The sequence below is a fragment of the Dreissena polymorpha genome, chromosome 3 (assembly GCF_020536995.1).
Source record: "Dreissena polymorpha isolate Duluth1 chromosome 3, UMN_Dpol_1.0, whole genome shotgun sequence".
Taxonomy (NCBI): Eukaryota; Metazoa; Mollusca; class Bivalvia; order Myida; family Dreissenidae; genus Dreissena; species Dreissena polymorpha.
In genome coordinates, this window is record NC_068357.1 from 52,028,481 (window position 1) to 52,053,807 (window position 25,327).

At 33.9% G+C, this 25,327-nt stretch overlaps 1 protein-coding gene across 8 annotated transcripts in view; it reads left to right on the forward strand.

The window, feature by feature from the left end:
- Positions 1–25,327, forward strand: part of LOC127874128 (protein 4.1-like) — a 180,930-nt gene that overhangs the window by 40,346 nt on the left and 115,257 nt on the right. For 7 of the 8 annotated variants that reach the window (XM_052418278.1, XM_052418277.1, XM_052418276.1 and 4 more), the window contains exon 2: positions 5,425–5,521. In XM_052418278.1, coding sequence (XP_052274238.1) covers positions 5,425–5,521 — 97 coding nt within the window. Of the gene's footprint in view, positions 1–5,424; positions 5,522–9,742; positions 9,885–25,327 lie in introns of those variants that run through there. The other variant, XM_052418287.1, reaches the window with a different exon arrangement.

Consider the following 25,327-nt stretch of genomic DNA (forward strand, 5'->3'; position numbering starts at 1 on the left):
CAAATCAATTACGGATTGCTGCGCCATAATTCGTGGCTTACTTCGTGTAATTAGATATTATGGATAATATATCTATATATACAGAACAGAAATACAACAGGGCATTAAATGAAAACATATAAGTCAACCGTTAAACACGAATCATCCGTACATATTTGTAACATTAATACGCGCGTTCATCTACATACCTGTTTTAGTGGTTTGTCGGACATGGTTATTTGACTCGATTGATGATAGTATCGTGGATCATCGCGCTCATGTATGGTGGAATAAATCTTATTAAATTAATCGAAGCTAGTCCTTATCATGGAATTATTGAAAACGCATAACGAATCTAGTATTGACATACCGTAATAATATCGCCAAGTATCTTCATTGAATATATAGTTGGTATTTTTTTCAAGTTTACCCAGTTAACATGATAACATTTTCATAACGATTCTTTTACTGACCGCGAACTTACCTTGATACCGTGCGAGATGGAATGCAACGCATTACAGTGAGGTAACGATTCCACAGCTGGAACGACGGCCTGTTTAAAGCTTTTTACATGTACGTGTTTAACGGTCAATTTCGAAAACAATTTAAAATATGCTGGTCAAAGCGAACATCAGGGTATAGGGAACAACAATACTTATATGATCTAAACTATACTTGTGCACATAATGCAATAGGGTAGTGATTACTAAAAATGAGAACACAGCCTGTACGCACAAACGCTCTGGTGCTGAAAATCTTCCATTTTCTTAATATAAAGGGACACACACAAACACTCGATTGATGTCGAGATTTGAGTGTGAAACTTTTCTATTCCTCAAGACTTATCATTGGAGATAAAATCAAATCATGCTGAACACGCTGTTAACATCGTTGCTAAACGCAATGTAGTATCCCATTTCATATAATATACCTCGCAAAAAATAGTAAGTCAATTGAATTACATATTAATGTAAATATTATAACTGTTTGTAGATTACACGTTTTCTGTTTCGTTAAATTTGTGGCCTATCAGCTAGACATGTTATTCTCAAATTCAGATATTGTCAAAGGTCAGCTTAGGTGAAAAGCTGGATTAAACAGCTCCGCTAAACAAACAGTTTTGATATATCATATGCTACCGCCTTTTTAATTAAGAAAATTCTTCTTTGACTTTTCATTATTGTATTCGATAAAAAATACCGATCGAAACCGCTGAGGAGAGGAAGCCAAAATTTAGGAATCAGTTGAAAACGGAACAGTTATTCCAACACAGAGTAAATATCTTTGCATAATTCAAAACCCGTCATGTTAACAATAAATTGTATGGCTTTGGTTTCCAATTATATTTTTGTTATTGTCGTTGAAAGCAATTTTTTGATAAAGTTTGTTAAGTAGAGATTTCGGTGGGATGTACTCAAATGTCTATGTTATTTTATGTTTTTGAAAGCAAAGTGCCTCCAACATTCGCAGACAAAAAATATCATTTAAGCCGTTAAGTCCTGCATGCTACAAGTACAATTTGAAATGTCAAACACAACCTTTGGTCGAAAAATAATGTAAACATAAAATTGTTTAAAGCTGTATATATAGTAATATAATATGTTCAACATCTGTTATCAATATAGGAAACAGTTATTCGTAATGTGGGAATATACGATTTTAAGAACCCAATTTCATCCTTATTTTTATAGGACTGTGCATCAAATGAGATATAGGTTTTGTGCCATAATATATGAACGTTAAGGTGTTGTAAATACCATCGCAGATAGGTTTAATGGCATTTACAAAACGCTAGCACGCAGTGTGTATGGAATTTACTGAACGCTTAAACGCAATCTTCGCTCATCACGCCATCATTATTTGTCAAGCCTTCTCTCAAGAAATAAATATGGTATCGAAGTTATCATAACGTTAAATTCCCCACCTGTTTTTCTTTACATAAATTACACTTTGATGAGGACCACTATAATGTTCAAGAGTTTTTTTTTATTTATATATATATATTTTTTGGAAGGAGGGGGGCGTTTCACAAACACTAAATTATATTGTAAATTTTGTATTGATTTTCATTTGCATTTCCAACACCATTGTAGCTGATGCCTGTAGTCGTTTAATAACGCCGTGAATTTATTCAATACGACTAGACATGATAATATTTGCAACGCCTCTCCACGTTCTTGATTAGAATCATTTTTAATCATCAAGAAATCGACCCCAGGCCTTCATTGCGCGCACAACTCGACAGGGCTTTGTCGAGACTGTTAGTAAACAGTAAGCCTCTCTTCTCATGGTGGCATTCCAGGATGCTTTGTAGGGATGCATGCCACCATAAATATTGCTCATCATCAGAAGTTCCTGACAGGGTCAGCGTTTGCGTTGACATTTAAGAATTCTAAATAACTTTCTGAGAGACTCTTAAATAGATTTAGATATAAAAATGAACAACTGTTTTTAGAATTTATCTTGTTTAATGACTTGAGTACGGCGGTATTCAATCGTTTACAATTTATCTTGACGTAAAGCGTATCCCCCAAAAATATTATTATATGATACTTTTGGAGCATTTCTAAATGAACAGTTTGCAGTCCGTTTTCTCTCTTCAGTAAGTATCAAGTCTGCAACCACTCAACTCCTGTCGCGGAGTATACTATACGTGACCTAGCATTATTTACTCTTTATAAATGTCGCTAAGTATTTAACAAAATTATGACAATGGATATACGGGAAAGAAAAAAAAAAGAACGGCTGATAATCGATAGTATTGTCTAGATTGCGTGGTTGATACATATGCAAGGATTAACAGTTCATATCTCAAGCGGCATATAAAAGGCACGCAAACTTAACGTAAGCATCTAGTCTATATGAACATATTAGTTCTGCAATAAGTTTTCATAAGATCAATATACTAAATGATTATCCAGAATTTTATCGAAAGAATGGATTAATATAAAACTGTCAAACACAGAGTAAAAAGCAGTTAATTACTTAAAAAATTATCAACAAAGTTCAAATGCCCACATTAGCAAATAAATAGAACACTTCAATCTACATGCGTTCACAGTATTGGACACGGCTTGTTCATTTATCTATGAGTTCATTTTTATAATTTCAAAATCATTTAATTATGTAGAAAGTAAACAAATCGCACCGATATAAAATTATTAATTCACTTGCCGATCATGGCATGTCTCTGCACATGACATTTATGTCGAATGATTTTTGCTAACAGCATTTTCTTATATAAAGACGGCAAAAAACCGACTCTAATATCGACAAAACATCGCCTCTAATATAGACGTTAAGACTATTAACCATTAATAACTACCATAGCCTTCATACATCCATGCATTTGCAATCACAGGCATAGAGTTACACATACTGTATTTTAAAGTTCTTTTAAGCTATTTTCCATAATGATTGCAACACCCTCCGCCTTTGTTTTGACTTACCAAACTACTTAATTATTGACTACCGGGCTGGTAGTTCCTCAGTGAGAAATAAACTTTAAGTAATGACATAATAAAATCAATGACATCCAATTATAAAAAATACAGCATTTTCATCAAGATGCATCTCTGTTTTAATATGTGCTTCAGCTTCATACGATCCTTGACAACACGGATGCAAATCGTCGCCAAGTAAATGTATTTCTGTGTAAACCTTCTAAGGCACATGCCTTGAAAACGGATATTTCCGTTTTCTATATATCGGATTGTTTTTGACAGTTTAATTAGGGATTAAAGGGAATATTTCACATTTCAATTTCATATTTCAATGTTCTATACGAAATCCGATTTCTTGTGCTTGCAAAAAGATAAAATACTAATCATGTTAGCAAGTTTTTTGTTTAAGCTATTTTAATGTAATTGTATAAATACCTTAACATAAAAAACACTAAAAAACCTAAGTTTGTTTTATGAACTTCAAGAATTTTCTTTTTTTTTCCTAAAATGGTTTGTTAATACGCAGCCTGGACATCACACTTGACAACCTTAATTATGTTGTGTGTTAAGCACATAAATATATACCGCTGGATCAACCAAAGGCGTTCTAAATACGTTTAATGTTATTTTATTTGATAAACAATTAATATATCATTAAGTTTGACTCGCATTATTAGCCTTCCATTATTTGTATAGGAAAACTCATAATCATGCAGATATCTTTCATTTATAAATTATTGTTATTTATTTTTCTTAAAGAATCATTATGAACTTGTGGCATAAGATGCATACAACTTTCCTTGCGCAAATATGCATTCAAATGTTAAAACGGCAAAAAGGATACAAAATATGCCAGGATGAAACAACGAATACTCTGACAAATGTGAACATGTGAAACCTCAGCTTAAACAGCAGTAGAGGAACATTATTACAGCACGCACTCTTTTATTTACGGTATTCTTAGAATTCTGATAACGACCAATACTTGTCAACATGCCATTTCTTAAAGTTGACAGAATGTCTTACAGATTATTTTTTAAACCTTTAAGCCTCACAGCAAGATCAATCCGTAACAATCCGTATAATATCTCGCAGTGTACGTTTCTTTGGAATATATTTTATTTGTAAATAACTCTTTGTTTTTTACTGCTATTTACTGAAGATAGTCGTGAACAGATACATTGAATAGTAACATATTTACAATTTCACAACAACACAACAGTGGTTCATTTTGAGGTTAACAAAAAACAAAAAATACAATAAACTCCGTTTTAGCACAATACAAAGGATTCTTATATTTGAAGAGTTGTGTGGATTGTCTTCGGTATGGGTTTCAATAAGGCGTCAAATTAAAAACCCAGAATGACAAATACAAATTAGGAAGCGCACTTGTTCATATATAAGTATATATATATCAAACATTGTTTTTAATTTCTTTAATATTGTTTTTGGTTAACTGCTATAAATTGCAATAAATTAATATTTTTTACCATTCCAGTGAAGAAATATAGGATCTGGCACGAGTTGTTATATCATACCATATTTCATTTATTAAACGAGTTCAGGAATTTTGTTAGTGAGCGAGCCTTTGGCAAGCTTACTAACGAATTTCCGGGACGAGTTTAAAAAAATATGGTATGATATGACAACGAGTTTTAGATCTTTTTTATCACATGCTTTTAAATGAGTAAATTAAATAAATATTTACGCAAACATAATGATAAATCCCGAATGTTGTTTACATTTCCGGACATCATTTGACGTTGCAACGTCATTTCAGCAAAATAACAAAATGCGATTGGTCAATAAACGAAAACTAAGCCTATGAAAACGCTTTAAAATGTTGTATTACACATGTGTAATATTTAAAAAATGTAATGGTTATATTACATGGGAAACAGGGTGTTGCATGAGATAAATCATTCTTTGTAAACTTGCGATGACATCGTTATGAACAAAAAATAGAGTATAATAATCTATTAGTGTCCTTTATTCATTTTAGTTACGAGATTGGGTATGCCCCAAGGGCGATGGAGGAGGACATATTTGACGAGGAGGATATTTACATCGAACCGGAAAGACTTTCCAGTGTATCACAGGTATACGGGCTTTGGGTTGGAGCATCGGGGTTAAGACATTCAACTTTTATGACGCAACACCGCTTGTAACAATAAAGCATGGCTAAATTACGATACGACTTTGTATGAAATGAAAAGGTAAACAAAGTAATTTCTTGTTCCCAATAAATAAGGAGACTTTAAGTTACTAGCCTTGAGCGAGATCAAACCACAAGGAACAAAGTCGGAGCAAAGTATAATGAATGTTATTTCATCAGTGAAAGTTGACAGGTTTCAATCATCATTAACAAGTACTGAAACTAAATGGAGAATGTGACAAACTCAACATTATCAATTTGCCCGTTAAATTTACATAAATTCGATATATTTTTGTTCTGTTTAATTCAAAGGGATATAATGCTGTCGTTTATTAATTCTGTCGATGTTACAATTACTTCTCTTTAAATAATAATTATTGCTTGAAAAAAAATGTCTAAAGAGTTTTTCTTTGAAAGGGAAACAATTCTGTCTTTTATTTATTCTGTCGATGTTACAATTACTTCCCTTAAAATAATAACTATTGCTTTAAAAAAATATATTGAAGTTTTTTTTTTGAAGACTTAGGACATGTGTCGTCTGTGATTCGGAATCGCCGTTTTCATTATTTGTTTATGCAAGAGTTTAACTTTGTCACGATGTATGATATAATGATTGGTTCCAATTTTATTAGTTTCAATCTCTTTTCAGTAAAATGTAAGCAAGAAACAGTGTTCCATTTTAACCTTTTATTAAAATCAAAGCGCTGAAGGCATTGAATTTGTTCGCTGTTGTATAATCTTACACGCAACTTAGTTTTCAAAATTATGTGATAGCTTTTTATATTGCAAGTTTGAAATGACCACAACCAATTAAAATTAATAAAGAGTGCGTCTTAAAGCACAGGTCGAGATGTGTGTTTTTTCAAATCATTGATACAGCTAATCAGTGTGCACAGGCTTATCTTATTTGACATGCATTAAGCCCCGTTTGCCCTTAAGCAGCCAATATGTACAGATTTTAATGATAAACACTAGACTGGCCAACGTTTTCTTACAAGCTGTTAAATACTTTGAATACATACACACTATGTAGTGTACCAGTGGGAACTATAAACAGGCAGATGTGGTGGTTAGAGCAGACGCTCCTAGCCTAGCATTCGTCGTCTGCTTAATTTTACTGCAGTTATCCACACAGGCAGTCACGGGTTACGGTTCCTAGCGTAGTTAAGCCCATACTGATTTGCAAAAATGCATCTACGCTAACGCTCACAAATAAAAATCAAAGTCTGTACTTAGACACGTTAGTGGCTCTGGTGGGGTATTGTATAGGGCAGTATATTTTAAACATTTGTTGATGTCGATGATAAATGAAAAACTGTTTATGATACTATTTACTGTTAAATAGTTCCAATTTTATTAGTGTCAATCTCTTTTCAGTAAAATGTAAGCAGGAAACAGTGTTCCATTAACACCGTTCATTAAAATTATAGTCTGTAATAGACACGTTAGTGGCTCTGGAGGGGCATTGCATAGGGCAGTATATTTTAAACATTATTTGATGTCGATAATAATTATAATAATAATAATAATAATAATAATAATAATAATAATAATAATAATAATAATAATAATAATGAAAGCTTTATTTACAGAAGGTTGCACATAAAGACAATGACACATTATATATATTATGCAGATGAATCAATACTTTTTTACAATGTGGCCTTCTTAAAAGAACATCTACAAATAGGTCTATAACAAGTAAAACATTCGAACTATATTTTCTTACACCCATACATATCAAACATTTTGTCTTTTAGACAGACACACATGAAATAACATTGATTAGAAAATAACACGACATATCCATTCTTATTCCAATTGGTATACTGTTCCAAATATTCATGCTATTTTATGAAAAAGCTCGTTTCTTATAACCTGTATTTGCTTTGGTATTAACAATATCGTTACGGATGGCAGATCTTAAGTTATAGTTGTGATTTCGAGAAAAAGTTATAATATCATTTAAATATTCTGGAGTCTGATTGTTGACACATTTATATATTTAGATTGCCGTGTGGTATATACATCTATTATTAAACGAGAGCCAATTAATCTGTAAAACAAATCTTTGGGTGGTGTTCTATTTGGCTTTTGAAGAATGACTTTCGCTGCGATGATAAATGCAAAACTGTTTAAGAGACTATTTTCTGTTAAATAATATTTTTTTATTTAACTTTGATTAATAAATCTATACTAAAGAATAAAGCAATATAAAACTATATCGCAATTACAATTGAAAGCCCTTTCTTATTTTGAACTGTCACACGTGGCAATGTTTCCATGAAAAGTATTATAAAGTATACATTTACTCACTTATTTGAAGTACAAGTACTATATAAAATAATAGATTTCACAAATTTACAAAATTATAAAGCACATGCGTCTGTAATTAAAAATTATAAAGAGGATATTATTTGTTTTATTCAAATTTCATCGGATCACGTGTGTATTCCCCTCACAAAAATCGCCCAGAGGGAAAATGTGAGTCGTAATAACATTCGGACAATTATTGGTTCAACATTTACAGGATATTTACATGAACGCCGAGATCAGTGCAGGTCAAACAAATTGCATTCGGGCGCGTTCCTAATAGACGCCATAGTTATGAGCCAAAGTAAAAGCTAAGATATCAGCAATAGAAATGATTATGTTAGAGAATTCAACGTGAAAATACATTCACTGGATCGATGGTGTTATGTAAATAAAGTCCATCGAATATCTCTGAATTTATGAAGATGAATGAACAATAAATCAGTTGTATATTGTAATCGTTTATCATTCGCCAATAAATCTACAACAACATTAACATCACCAGTATCACCCCATCTTGTCATTATATATATAATCATCAGAAGCAATATCAACGGTAGCAGCATGGCATATCTCAGTCATCATGACTTTCATTTTACAAGGCTAAAGTATTATTTCTAAGACAATGATCTTTACTTCTAAAATTTACCGTTGATTTGTCCAGACAGATCGCTTAATACCTGTTATGGATTTTGGGGCCCTTGGACTCAGTGTACCAAATGCTAATATAAATATTTAACATACTATTATTCAGATAGTTTGAAGTATATTTTAACACGCTTAGTGACATAAATATCGTCTACATTATAAAAGTAAGTATTGCATATATGTTCCCATGACATGTTGAACCTGTTTGTTATATGAAGCAACAATTTCAGTGCTATAAGACCAATCGATGTAAACAATCGGAACAGAGTGTTGTTACGCACATTATATTACCAGTGCAAGCTAGGCTGTTTTTTAATTCTGCTGGAGGAAATACATAACACGTGCCCCGTTGAATTTCTTTCGTTAAAGGATCTTTTATGCAACCAATTTAAAATTCCATTATGTTTAACAATTAGCTCTGAAACGTCGAACTCATTAAATACATGTACATATGCTCAACATTATTACGTATTCATCACAATTACAACCGACAAAATCATCAGTATTATCATCGTCAGAAGCAGCAGCAAAAGATCAACAGAAGCAGTCACACTATCCCCAACACTATTACCATCACTAACTAGTTCCGTCCTAGTCGTCGACATTGTTGTTTTTTTTATCTTCTAGTCTTAATCATCACTTTAAATATGTTCTCATGTAGAATCATAATTATAGCCAGTATCATAATCATATAAGCATATTCCTATTAAAGGTGTCATATTAAATGGTAGATATACTTTAATTTTGCAGTGGTATATATATAAACTATTTGTAAAAGAAATGTTTTATACATACTTCCGCTATCGATACATATGATCAGAGTTATACATAATTATACATAAATTCTAAGACGGTCGCGAGGACTGACAAAGCGATACATAAAGCAAAGCATTTGACATGCCTATGTAGTGATCATATATAAAAGGGATTATCAGATATAAGTGAAAGGCTGCTCTGTCTTCAAGACAGGAATCTCCTCGCGACACGGTTAGAAAATTTGTATGACGGAGTTTAGATCGATGTCGCATACCATTTTTTGTGCGCGCGTATTTCGGAAGGGGTATAATAAACATAAAAATTATATTTAAACATTTCCGATTATTTGAGCGGACATGTACACGTTTATCCAGTCAGTCGTGTTGATACTGAGATTTATTGCAAACATCGAGGATAATGACGCCTCGTTGAATCTCCGCTTTTGCAGGTGTAAAGCAAATACGGCCTTGAGACTGTCTGTTTTTTAGTGTAAATATTTTGAATGAAGCGTTTTGAGTTTAATAAAGTTTTCGAGTGCGTGAAACAAGAGCACCGGATAAGTTAAAATCGGATTATTTTTGCAGTTAAAAGTAAGCATTGTTATATAGTGTTACCTAAATATGTTTTACATGCCTTCGGTTTGTTTTGAAACGTAAAAATCAAAAACGCTAGTATGACACACAGGTTTAGTTATACAATACTTCGTTTAACAATGTCGATAATAAAAATGACAGGAAAAACAAACAACAAATCTCAGCATTACCAAACAGTAAAATAAGAAATTTATTGGACCTGGGCAAACAATTGTATTTAGGGTAACTCGCTCTTGAATCGAACACTTCTGTAATAACAAGCTGATGGTTCTTAACTGGTTCTTAACTGGCGCAGGCTGTTAGTATCATATCTCATGACTCTAGACTTTTTCAAGTAACTGTTTGGTTCCAAGCTTAGTTTTATTTAAAAAAATATTATCTTTACCAATTGAATTCGCCCAAGAGTCAAACACATTCGCCCTTCAGACGTACACAAGTGTGTCCTTAGCACTGATTTGGTTATTCATTCCATAGATTAATAACAATTCAAACAGTCATAGCAACAATCCTATGTTAAATTTTAACCCATTTATGCCTAGCGTCTAGAAAAAGGCATTGGCATGATGCGGCGCCTCATCATGGTCTGCGCTGTTTGCTTAAAGGAATTTCTGTAAGACATATTCTATATATAGAAATAAATATACTAGACATCCCTTATTTTGGAAATAAATTGATCCAATTTAGAAGGATGGGAGAGTCCACTAGGCATGAATGTTTTACGCAAATTAACATACTGTCAACATACTCACTAATGACATTGTCACTTCTAGCGACGATTCGAACATAACAATTATGGTACCAGTTGACGCACTGTGATTACACATAAAATTAAGAGAAAAACCTTTTATGCTTCTTGTAGTTTTTGCGCTATGTGATTCTTTATTGACTGAGTCACGTAAATTGGAATGAATGTGTGGTTAATTCTCATCCGTATGCATTTGAAATAAGGTAAGTTCGTGTTTGTCATAACGGCGAATTGCTTTCGTCTCAATGGCTAATTGAATTGTTACACATATTTGCTGCAAAGTCTTAGAAATAGAACAAAACACGGAAAATAGTAGTTTTTTCTGTATAGTTATTTTTTTTTCAGTTTTAAGTCGCAATTGAATGCTTTGATTTGGCAAACATTCGGATGATATCAAGCTAATCGAGCATTTAGAATTCTGAATTTATCGTCACCAGAAGTTAATAGTACCGGTACACATAGCATGTGATCTACCGAAAAAGTTTATGACATTTTGTTTAGAATGTTTAATTAGCTTTGAGTACCAAAATAAAATATTCGTTATAAAGTATGACCATGTGAAGCTACGACTGCATCTATCCTTACAAACTACAAAGAACAAAGTATCAAGGGCAAAGTCGACTCAAAAGTTAAAGAATTGCAGTGTTTATGCTTTACACCTCAAGACATGTTCATTCGTATACTATTTACATACATACATTTATCTAATGAGTTATGTCCATCAGTGAGTGTTGACTACAAGTAAAGTCTCGTCAGCACCAAAATTTCTGAGAAACATGGAAATACAGACAAAAATAGCGTATGTGTTGAAACATATGTGTGGGTTGAGAAAAAAAAACACGTTTATAGAATTTACACTTTAAAACTTATTGTATGCAACCCATTTCATAGCTAATTAATTTTAAATTACTGGCACTTAAACGTGCAATAATTTAAGTATTAATATGTTTATATTCTCTGATCGACATTTTGACGATTACAAACTACACAATCATCAACATGAGTATCATTAGCAATATAACCATCATGATCGTCATGATAATCTTCATCATCATATCAGCAACATCATCATCAAAAGCAACAGCAACAGGAGCTTTAACGTACCCACAACTATTACCATCAGAAACACAATTGCGTTCGTCTTCGTCATTGTATTAATTGTCATAATTATTATTGCCATCTGGATATAGTATTATCATTATCATCATCTGAATAATGGTTTTAGTATAATAACATTCTTATTCATTATCGTTTTTATGGGCATAATCATAAAACAGAAATGTGTTCACTTTACCCATATGCGAAATTCTGAACGGGTTAATAGAGAAAACTTGAATACTTGCAGCATTCCTTCTTTTAAATGGTCATACACGATTGCACATATTGTCGTGAGAATTGCAAAATCGAAATTGATTGCAGCGTCTACAATGATCAAACGAAACAGGATGCGTTTGGCGACCCGTTTAAAGGGATCTTTTCACGTTTTGGTAAATTGACAAAATTGAAAAAGTTGTTTCAGATTCGCAAATTTTCGTTTTAGTTATGATTTTTGTGAGGAAACAGTATTACTGAACATTTACCATGGTTTACTATAGCCATTATATGCATCTGTTGACGATTTTAAAACCTAAAAATTATAAAGCGTTGCAACGATTGAATAATTTGGAGAGTTCTGTTGTTGTCGTTAAATTTTGTGACACTACGAAGATTGCTTTTATAATGTATAAAATAATGTATAAAATACGTCACCTATGTATACTCGGCAGATTAGCCGAGAGGGTAAAAGCGTTTTTACTTCAGGACCTCGGCAGGACTTCAGGGGTCACTGGTTCGAAACCTGCTCCAGGCAAAGTTTTTTTCCTTTTTAAATTTTATTCTTTTTATTACAGGCCAAAATCTGTGAAAAGGCCCCTTTAAAGGGCATTGAATAATACTGCAGTTTTACGTTTGCGTATTTCGAAAGAGAGCAAATAAACTGTTATCATTAGTTGTTATCAAGATAATGCGTCTGATACTGAAGTGTGTGGTTTATCGTGGATTATGGAGCCTATTATGTGGGCGCATTGACTCATATCTGCGGAAGGCGTTTATCGAACTGACCTAGTCATTTTGGGTGTTTTTTATTGAGCGTTTCACTTGTGTAAGTTTGAAAGTAGCCTTTTTCAATCTGAATACATAATTTGGAGTGTGTTTGGCAATAGCACGCTTTCTGAGGGGATGAATTAAAACGTTGTTTTTCCTACATGGATTAAAAAAATATCAGTTTTCAATTACATCTTATGTGTAGGATCTGGAACGAGTTGTCATATCATACCATATTTTATTTTCAGGAATTTTGTTAGTAAGCGAGCCTTTGGTATGAAATGACAACGAGTGTCAGATCTTTTCATCACATGCTTTTAAATTAGCAAAATAAATAAATATTTACGCAAACATAATGATAAATCCCGAATGTTGTTTACATTTCGTGATGTCATTTGACGTTGCAACGTCATTTCAGCACAATAACAAAATGCGATTGGTCAATCGAACGAAAATAAGCCAAACACTTACAAAGTGTATTACACATGTGTAAGATAAAAATATTCGTAATGATTATATAACATGGGAAACATAGTATGGCATGTGATAAATCTCAATATGTCTACGCCCCGTCCATACATTAGCAATATTAGTAAATATTGAATTTTACATAACAGTTATCGTTTTCAGTAATGAAAACAATATTGTTCATATACAATTTAAAACTCACAGCTACAGGCCACCACGGATTCTGAAATCACTAACATGATATATTTTGATCAGGTTCAGTTCCATTCCATACAAAACTCTGTTGAACAAGTGTCTTCACAAACCTGATGGACGGTATTGAAATGTAAACAACTTTGAAGTTATAGTCAACGTGATCATGAATATGTCGTAAATAGTATTGAACCACAAAATGTTACGCGTTTAAAAGAAGTTCCTTGTTGACGATTTTCCTGCATCATATATCTTCTATTTCTCATTCATATTAACACAATGATTTACAAGTTGTGCACAACTGGAGTTGGCTCTTGATTTATTGCTTTTTAAGACCTTATAAAGATGGTGTCCGTACATACAAAAAAATGCACACAACAATAAAAACTAACTTATCTCACTCTGATACATATATGCAGGAACAGTTGTGCTAAAGATTAAAATTTATAGTTATGATTGTAAATTTACGACAAAATCGTTTGGCCAAAACCGACAAATTAGACATGTTCATACATAAGTAATGCATACATAGAATAGATATGTTAGTAAAAGCTGATCAAAGACAAAGCCTTTTGAAAAAAACATTATATGCTCCCACATAGAATGCTTATACTGCATTAACTCTGTCGATCGGCATGTTTGCATAAAATGATACGATTTGTGGAAGGATATTCTTTCAAATTTCTCCAGCGATAAATTCAACTTAACATAATTTGATTTCATCACTATGGTATGCCCAAAGAAGAATCTATTTCTCAGTTTCTCTTGAATATACCAGAAAAACGTGTGGGGTGTTAGTGCATCGGCGACAAGGAAGAACATGCTACATAATTCACGTTGAAATAAAAATTAGACTCACGTGTTTTTAATTTCATTCAAAACGTGTGCATGATAAGCATAAATACCTTGTATGCTTAAGCACAGCCTCTCCCAATGTACTGTCATCAGGCGATACAGTGTAATTGATTGCCAATGCACAGCCTCTCCCAATATACTGTCATAAGGCGATACAGTGTAATTGATTGCCAATGCACAGCCTCTCCCAATGTACTGTCATCAGACGATACAGTGTAATTGATTGCCAATGCACAGCCTCTCCCAATGTACTGTCAGCAGGCGATACAGTGTAATTGATTGCCAATGCACATCCTCTCCCAATGAACTGTCAGCAGGCGATACAGTGTAATTGATTGCCAATGCACAGCCTCTCCAAATGTACTGTCATCAGACGATACAGTGTAATTGATTGCCAATGCACAGCCTCTCCCAATATACTGTCAGCAGGCGATACAGTGTAATTGATTGCCAATGCACAGCCTCTCCCAATGAACTGTCATCAGGCGATACAGTGTAATTGATTGCCAATGCACAGCCTCTCCCAATGTACTGTCATCAGACGATACAGTGTAATTTATTGCCAATGCACAGCCTCTCCCAATGTACTGTCAGCAGGCGATACAGTGTAATTGATTGCCAATGCACAGCCTCTCCCAAATGTACTGTCATCAGGCGATACAGTGTAATTGATTGCCAATGCACAGCCTCTCCCAATGTACTGTCATCAGGCGATACAGTGTAATTACCGTGTATGCCAATGCACAGCCTCTCCAAGTGTACTGTCATCAGACGATACAGTGTAATTACCGTGTATGCCAATGCACAGCCTCTCACAGTGTATAGTCATCAAGCAATACAGTGTAATTGATTTTATTTATGTATTACACAGTTTCAAACGAAGTTCACTTCGTTTAAATGCCCTGCTTATATAATCATCATTCACGTGGTGTAATATTTTGTTATTGTTTACATTAATCGACACAGGTTGTTGTTTGCAATTTTGTGTACTCAATTTCTAATAGCTCTGCTGTGATGTGTTCACTCCAAAACATTCTAACACAGCCTTCGACCTGGGTTCAAAACGTGCAATATTTTTCTGCAAACAAACTCTTATATTGTTGCATTGCTTTCGATGCATATACCTTTTATGTAACGATTTATGTCCTGTACAGCCTACATGGTTATACAATATCAAAACGTTGTACGAGTGTGTCATGCAATAGAGGTTTATCATCATTTGTTGATAGGAGGAATGAGCTGTATCGTTGCTGTTGTAAATGACGGTAACCACTTGTTTTGTTCGCACAATAACATGAAATCTTCGGTTTAATGCATTTGCTTTAAATCTGTAGTCCCCTGTACCATATAGGCAAATTGGTAATTTTTCCGAGTCCTATTATAAGAGGATGGTAATAAAAATATGTATCCTGATAATGTTTATATGGTTAATGTTTTCTTATATTGTAATTGACACCCATTCAGACAACTTTTACTAACAACTAAAGAATAAATACTTCAATATTTAAGTTAAAATTTTGCTTCTTTTTGCTTGTATCTTTAAAATGGCTTTAGCCATAAATTGAAAGTCAAATTAAACCAATTTGTAAGCAAATGGCGGTAATATGACCGTTCTTTGACATTCAAATGGCAACCGATTCTTACCTATGGTGGTAGTTATGACAATTGGTAAAATGTTATTCTGAAATGTTCGCCTGCAGACAAAGTACTGTGTGTTGGTTGTGGAGATAATAACCCGATTGCCGAGTCCAAGCCGTTTGATTCGCACTGGGAGACCTTAAGAAAATAAGAGGACCTGTTTATTTGAACGACGTGAAGCTGCCATTAGGCGCAAACAATAATACAAATTTGTTTGTTTATTTATTTCAAATAACACTCAAAAGGGTTATACCACAAGTGGACAATGCTTTTCATACATGTGATGTTGATTATTTTTGAAAAAAGAACCGTAAATATTTGGGGCACTGAAAACGGTTTTATTACGGAATTGATATTTTGGGTATTCAAAAATTATATGAGATGCGCAGATTGTTTCAAGTACAGTTCCGTCTGCTGTTTTGATTACACCAATCAGCGCTGACTTACATAGCGGGACATGATGTATGCAAAGTGTATATTTGTACATTAACGATGTATGCAGACCCGCTTTGATCTTATTGTCCGACAAATATGTGAATGCATTTGGGAAGAACACTTTCGCACCGTTGATTTAGTTTTTATTGACACAAACGACCGAATCTTACTAAATGTCATTGTTTGACAAAAAGCAACAGATTTTGGACATCGTTTGCGAATCATATCCTTTATTATTGCCTGTAAGTAGCATGCTTATTTTATTTGTCCTTGTTAAATTGGTTGTACGGGTAATCTATTCACAATTCACACAAAAGTCGTAAAATGTAGGTTGTTCGTTTATTTTGTTCTGAATGTGGCGTATACGTGCCAACATGGACGCTAACACCAAGCAGTAGTACTTAAAACGTTGCCTATAAAATAGCAGTTCATTTTGTGTCATTGTATTAATATGAAACTTTCTCCAATAACCATAGATGTTTTATGTAAAACCTGTTGTTTTTTAGTAAAAGATTTAACATCGATCACTAAAATAGTTTGTTCAGCAAACAATTTAACATTTTCCATATTCGACATGTGATTGCTTAAGTTTGCTTATTAAATATAAACTGACGTATGAAGCAATCTAAACCGTAGCGCAATACCAATTCAAAGCTCTTTCTTGTTGTGCAAGGTCAGGAAGAGCGATGTTTCCTGACAATTTTACGAGATTATGAAACACATGTTTCTATGTTGAAAACTAACGAAAGTGGGCATCTTAGATCAGTGGATCATATCTGTTTCCCATCTCCAAACAAATCGCAGAGAGGGCAAATGTGAGTCGTAATAACATTCGGCCAATATTTGTTCGACATTTACAGGATATTTACAGGAACGCTTATATCAGACCAGGTCAAACATGTCAGTCGGGCGCCTTCCGAATAGAATAGACGCTATTGTTATAAGCCAAACTAAAACTCAGATATCCGACACCACAGAAATGATTATGATGTTAGAGAGTTCCATGAAAAGCATATACAATAAATATTAAAAAATAACGTATGTGTTAAAACATAAACAAAACCATCGCCTATGCGTGGGTTGAGAAAAAAAAAAACGTTTATGTAATAAACACTTTAAAACTTATTGTATGCAACCCATTTAATAGCTATTTCAGTTTAATTTACTAGCACTTAAACGTGCAATCATTTAAATATTAATATGTATATATTCTCTAATCGATATTTTTACGATAACCAACTACACAATCATCAACATGATAATCATGAGCAATATTATCATCATGATCGTCATGATAATTTCATCATTATAGCAGCAACATCATCATCAAAAGCAACAACAACAGGAGCTATAACGTACCCACAACTATAAACATCAGAAACACGATTCCGTTCGTCTTCGTCATTGTATAAATTGTCATAACAACTATTGCCATCTGGATATGGTATTATCATTATCATCAGCCGAATAATGGTTTTAGTATAATTCCATTCTTATTCAGTATCGTCTTTATTGGCATAATCAGAAAAAAGAAATGTGTTCACTTTACCCATATGCGAGATCGGTTTCACAGAGAAAACTTGAACTATTGCAGCATTTCTTCGGTTAAATGGTTTTACAAGATTGCACATATTGTCGTGAGAATTGTCAAATCGATATTTATTGCAGCGAATTTAACATGTCTAAAATGATCAAACGAGACAGGATGCGTTTGGCGTCTCGTTTAAACGGCATTGAATAATACTGCAGTATTACGTTTGGGTATTTCGGAAGAGAGAAAATAAACTGTTCTCATTAGCTGTTATCAAGGTTATGTGCCTGATACTGAAATGTGTGGTTTATCATAGATTATGGAGCCTATTATTTGGGCGAATTGACTCATACCCTTGGAAGGCTTTTATCAAACTGACCTAGTAACTGTGGGTGTTTACGATTGAGCGTTTCACTTGTGTAAGTTTGAAAGTAGCCTTTTTTAATCTGAATTTTTTCTGAGGGGATGAATTGAAATGTTGTTTTGCCTACATGGATTGAAATGTAATCAGTTTTCAATTAATCTTATATATAGGATATGGCACGAGTTGTCATATTATACCATATTTTATTAAACGAGTTCAGGAATTTTGTTAGTAAGCGAGCCTTTGGCGAGCTTACTTACGAATTGCCTGGACGAGTTTAATAAAGTATGGTATGAAATGACAACGAGTGTCAGATCTTTTTTATCACATGCTTTTAAATGAGCAATGTAAATTAATATTTACGCAAACATAATGATAAATCCCGAATGCTGTTAACATTTCGTGACGTCATTTGACGCTGCAACGTCATTTCAGCAAAATAACAAATTGCGATTGCTCAATCGAACGAAAATAAGCCAATGAACACGCTTTAAAAGTATATTACACATGTGTAAGATAATAATATTCGTAATGTTTTATTACATGGGAAACAAGGTATGGCATGTGGTAAATCTCAATATGTATACGCCCCGTTCATTATTCTTTATACATCAGCAATATTAGTAAATATTGAATTTCACATTACAGTTATTGTGTTCAGTACCGAAAATAATATTGTTCATATAAAATTTACAATTCACAGCTAGAGGCCATCGCGGATTCTGAAATTACGTACATGACATGTTTTGATTAGTTTCCGTTCCATTCCATACAAATCTCTGTTGAACAAGTGTGCAATAAACCTAATGGACTTTACTGAAATGAAAAAAACTTTGAAGTAAAAGTCAACGTCATCATGACTATCTCGTAAATATTATAGAACCAAAAAAAGTTACTCGTTTAAAGGAAGTTCCTTGTTGACGATTTTCCTGCCTCATATATCTTCTACTTCTCATTCATACTAATACGTGGAAATGATTTACAGCTTTCTGTTCACACCTTACACAATGGTGTCCGATTACAGGCAAAAACACTCACACAACAGGAACTACAAATTTATCACACTCTAATACATATATGTAAACATGATAATTTAACGAATAATTTGGTTATGCAGGAAAAAGTGCTACAGATTAAAATTGATAACTGTAACTGTAAATTCACCGCAAAATCGTTTGGCCAAAACCGACAAATTAGACATGTTCATACATAAGTAATGCATACATAGAATGGATATGTTAGTAAGAGCTGTTCAAAGAAAAAGCCTTCGGAAGAAATCATTATATGCTCCCACATGGAATACTTATACTGCAGTAACTCTGTCGATCGCCATGTTTGCACACAATTTTATAAGTTTGTGGAGGGAACTGCTTTCAAATTTCTCAAGCGATAAATTCAACTTAACACAATTTGATTTCATCATTATGATATGCCCAAAGAAAAGCCTATTCCTAAGTTACATTTTCTTGAATATAACATAAAAACGTGCGGGATGTAAGTGCATCAGCGACAAGGAAAAACATGCTACATAAAAGAAGTAACGCATTATTTACTTTGCAATAAAAATAAGACTTAAATGTTTTGAGTTGCATTCAAAACGTGTGCATGATAAGCATAAATACCTTGTATGCCAATGCACAGCCTCTCTCAGTGTACTGTCATCAGACGATACAGTGTAATTACCGTGTATGCCAAAGCACAGCCTCTCCAAGTGTACTGTCATCAGACGATACAGTGTAATTACCGTGTATGCCAAAGCACAGCCTCTCCAAGTGTACTGTCATCAGACGATACAGTGTATGCCAAAGCACAGCCTCTCCAAGTGTACTGCCATCAGACGATACTGTGTATGCCAATGCACAGCCTCTCACAGTGTACTGTCATCAGACGATACAGTGTTATTGATTTTATTAATGTATTTCACAGTTTCAAACGTATTCACTTCGTTTAAATACACTGCTTATATAATCATCTTTCACGTGCTATAATATTGTGTTATTGTTTACGTTTATCGACACAGGTTGTTGTATGCAATGTTGTGTACTCAATTTCAAATAGCTCTGCTGTCAAGTGTTCACTCCAAAACATTCTAATACAACCTTCGGCTTGGGTTCAAAACGTGCAATATTTTTCTGGAAACAAACTCTTATATTGTTGCATTGCTTTCGATGCATATACCGTATATATAACGGTTAATGTACTGTGCAACCTACATGCTTATACATTATCAAATAGATATACGAGCGTGTCATGCATAGGTTTATAATAATTTGTTGATATGAGGAATGACATGTATCGTTGCTGTTGTAAATGACGGTAACCACTTGTTGTTCGCACAATAACATGAAACCTTCGTTTTAATGCATTTGCTTTAAATCTGTAGTCCCCTGTACCATAAAGGCAAATTAATCACTTTCCCTATACTAGAGGATGATACAAATATGTATCCTGATCATGTTTATATGGTTAATGTTTTTTTTATTGTAATTGGCATCCATTCAGACAACTTTAAATATCAACTGAAGAATATATACGTCAATGTTTAAGTTAAAATTTGGTTTTTTTTTGCTTGTATCTTTGAGACAGCTTTAGCCATATATTGAAGACAAATTAAACCGATTTGTAAGCAAATTGTGGTGATATGACCGTTCTTTGACATTCATATGGCAACCGGTTCGGACCTATGGTGGCAGTTATGGCAATTGGTAAAATGTTATTCTGAATATTTCGCCTGTAGAAAAATGTCCTGAGTGTTAGTTGTGGCGATAATGACCCGATGGCCCAGTTCAAACCGTGCGACTCGCTCTGTGAGACCTTTAAAAAAGAGGACCTGTTCATTTAAAAGACGTTGAGCTGCCATTAGGCGTAAGCAATGATACGATTTTGTTTATTACAAATGACACCCAAAAGGGTTATACCACAAGTGGACGAAGTTTTTCATACATGTGATTTTAATTATTATTAGAAAAAAAACACGTTTACATTTGGGGCACTGAAAACGGTTTTAATACGGAATAATTATTTTTGCGAATTCAAAAATTATATGAGATGCGAAGATCGTTTCAAGTACTGTTGCATCTGTTGTTTTTGTTACTCCAACCAGCGCTAACTCTACATATCGATAAATGCTCTATGCAAAATGTATATTTGTACATTAACGCATTTACGATGTATGAAGACCCGCTTTGATCTTATTGTCCGACACAAATGTGCATGCATTTAGGAATAATTGTTTGGCACCGTTGATTTAGTTTTATACTGACACCAAATCATACTTTTGTATGCCCCCGAAGGAGGGCATACAGTTAGTGGACTGTCCGTCCGTCCGTCTGTCCTTCCGTCACACTTTGCGTTTAGGTTTCGAAAAATGCTCATAACTTCTATGTCCCTTGAGATATAACCATCATATTTGGTATGCATGTGTTTATAGACAAGGCCTTTCCATACGCACACAAATTTTGACCCATGTGACCTTGACCTTGAACTTAGGGTCCGCGTTTAGGTTTCAAAATCTGCGTTTAGGTTTCGAAAAATGCTCATAACTTCTATGTCCCTTGAGATATAACCTTCATATTTGGTATGCATGTGTATATGGACAAGGCCTTTCCGTACGCACGCAAAGTTTTACCCCTGTGACTTTGACCTTGAAGTTAGGGTCCGCGTTTAGGTTTCGAAATCTGCGTTTAGGTTTCGAAAAATGCTCATAACTTCTACGTCCCTTGAGATATAACTTTCATATTTGGTATGCATGTGTATATGGACAAGGCCTTTCCATACACACACATTGTTTTACCCCTGTGACCTTGACCTTGAAATTAGGGTCTGCGTTTATGTTTCGAAATCTGCGTTTAGGTTTGAAAAATACTATAGCTTCTATCAAAGCTTTTATAGGGGGCATATGTCAGCCTATTGTGACAGCTCTTGTTGTTACGTGTTTGACAAGTAGCAACAGATTTTGGACAGAGATAATTCGCGTCGTTTCCGAATAATATCCTTTATTATCGCTTGTAAGGAGCATGCATACTTGATTTGTCCTTGTTAAATTGATTGTACGGGTAATCTATTTAAATTTGACACAAAACTCGTTAAATGTAGGTAGTTCGTTTGTTTTGTTCTGAATGTGACGTATACGTGCTAACATTGACGCTAACACCCAGCAGTAGTACTTATGAAATTGTATATAATATAGCAATTCATTTTGTGCCATTGTATTGCTATGAGACTTTCTCCACTAACTGATTAACTAACGAGCTTTGTCGTTTTCCTTTAGAGCGTATAAAAAGATGCGTATCATTAAATTTTGGGTCAAAATAAAGCAGAAACCAGATTCCTTACTTAATAAATTGGTGCTAGATTTCGATGATGCTAATTCGCATATTGCTAACTGGGGTATTAAACTCAAGATATTGCTCAATATAGGATTGCCTTTTTGACGATGCTGCAAAGCATCGTCTAAGTTATCATACCGGTGAAAAAAATCTTCACAATGGCGACCTATGTAAAAGACCGAGCCAGTCCGATTGAGATAGCTCGATTTCTCTAATCGGCATTCCTCGCTGATTATCATTGATAAAGGTAAATATTAATAGAACAGCACATCCTGGGGAAACAGATTCAATAAGTGTATCAGAACGTTAATTTTAAATTAGTAATTTTACATCCATTTTATTTTTATGGACCAATGAAACAACTATATATTTTCTCTATTTTGTTTGATATTTGTTCTCGATTTTGTAAATAAATTGCGAATGAAAACATGTAAAATTAACTTTTTACGTGATCACAAAACTAAAGAATACGAAGAATTTCGAACCTGCAAATTGTAAACGCTGCACTGCTATGATATATATAGATAAAACAACATTTTTACGTAATTGTCCGTCCCGCTAGCGCAGTGGTAAGGAAGTTCGCTTTTTCACCTCTACGACACCGGTTCGATTCCCGCTCCCGGCGAAATGTTATATTGTGTCTGTTTTGTGGTCACCATTCCGGACAGGTGTTTTTTTTCGGATAATCCTATCCCCCCCCCCGCAGCATTAGACCATATAAAAAATTAAAAAGTATTTCAGTACAAAACAAATAGCTGGAAATTGCAGCTATCATTCAAAATTCGTCCCAACTGTCGTCAATCTAATCTTATTAGGTAGGAGTGCTGGACACACTCCGGGTCCCAACATTATGCAGCCTCAGCGCGGAGGTAACTCATTACCTTGGAAAAACACAAATACACACACTGGGTGCAGCCTAGGCGCGTATAGACTCAAACAAGGCAACAAACTCAAGTGCGGGCAAAATCATTTTAAATTTACATATTGAATACGATATTCTAACAGAAATTACACAACCACCTAAGTGTACATACCATGTTTGATATTTCGTTCGATTGTTAGATTTCAGCATATACATGTATAAGGTCATATCGCTTTGATTATCCATATGTTCCTGGGCGAACTCGGATAGTCAAGTGCTCTTACGATTGAGCTCACCTGTTATTGGTCCGGCTATGTGCTCATACCTACTTTCGAGAATCATCATGAAGGTATTGCCATACTTAAAGGGGCCTTTTCACAGATTTTGGCATATTTTGAAGTTTGTCATTAAATGCTTTATATTGATAAATGTAAACATTGGATCTTAAAAGCTCCAGTAAAAAATCAAGAATAAAATTAAAAAAAGGAAAAAAAGTAGCCGGTACCAGGGTTCAAACCAGTGACCCCCGGAGTCCTGGAGTAAGTCTGAAGTAAAAACGTTCTAGCCCTCTCGGCTATTCCGCCGGATTTACTCAGTAAAAGTATTTTATACCTTATATAAGCAATCTTCGTAGTTTCGTAAATTTAAACGACAACAACAGAATTCTCCAAATTATTCAATCGTTTCGCGTTGCAACGCTTTATAATTTTTAGGTTTTCAAATCGTCAAAAGATACATATAATGGCTATATTGGACTATGGTAAATGTTCGGTAAAACTGTTTCCTCACAAATATCATAACTAAAACGAAAATTTGCTAATCTGAAACAACTTTTTTCAATTTTGTCAATTTACCAAATCTTGAAAAGATCCTTTTAATGAACAAGAATGTGACCCGCCTCCCAGTTTCGCTCAATGGTTCAAGTTATCCACGGGTACTACTTCCCCGTACCCCTAAACTTTTTTTCGGACCAAAAATGTTTCGTACCCAAATTTTTTTCGTACCAAATTTTTTTTCGCACCAAAAATTTTTGTACCCTAATTTTTTTTCGTACCCAAATGTTCGTATCAACATACACAATTGTGGTGATATAGATAAACTTAAATTGATGTTTTATATCGATCTTCTTCAAAAGCATCGTCACACCAGTTCTTTTAGTACTTTGATTTGTATTATAAATCTGAAATAGCCACCAGTGATGTTAATTGTATCTGTCAGCGTATAAAGGAGATCAGTTTACAAACACGGGTTAGCGATATTGATAACTTGTCTAAACTTGATACGTATCGTTTATTCAAATCAAATTTTGATTGTGAAAACTTTTTAGATATTGTGGTAAATGATAGGGATTGAATTTGTTTGACTAGACTTCGTTGTTCTGCACACTCACTATTCATTGAAGAAGGTAGATATAGAAATATTCCAAGAAATGAACGAGTGTGTACAAGATGTAATATGGGTGTAATTGAGAATGAATACCATTTTTTGTTCATTTGTCCATTGTATAGGGATTTAAGAAAACTATTGTTACCTAAATATTATCTACGCTGGTCTTCTATTATAAAATTTAAGCAACTGATGTCTACTACGAATAGAAAAACATTAATTAACTTGGCTAAATTTACTAGAATGGCATTTAGTTTAAGATCTAATCACAATTAGTATTATGTATGTATATATGTATATTGTTTATTGTTTTTTGTTTATTTGTCAACATTCGCAAAACTATTAATCATTATTTCATGTCCATCATATACACCACAGGGTCTTCCCTAGGCCATTTAAGCGCCCCTTTCCGGGGCGCTTGAATTTCGAAATCAGAGTACCCGGGGCGCTTGAAATTTTCCGATCAGTGTATTCTTCAGTAAAAGAAAGTGGAGATTGTCCAAAAAAATCAAGGTTTCCCTATCAGTGTATCAATATTCCCTGTTTTAAAAGAG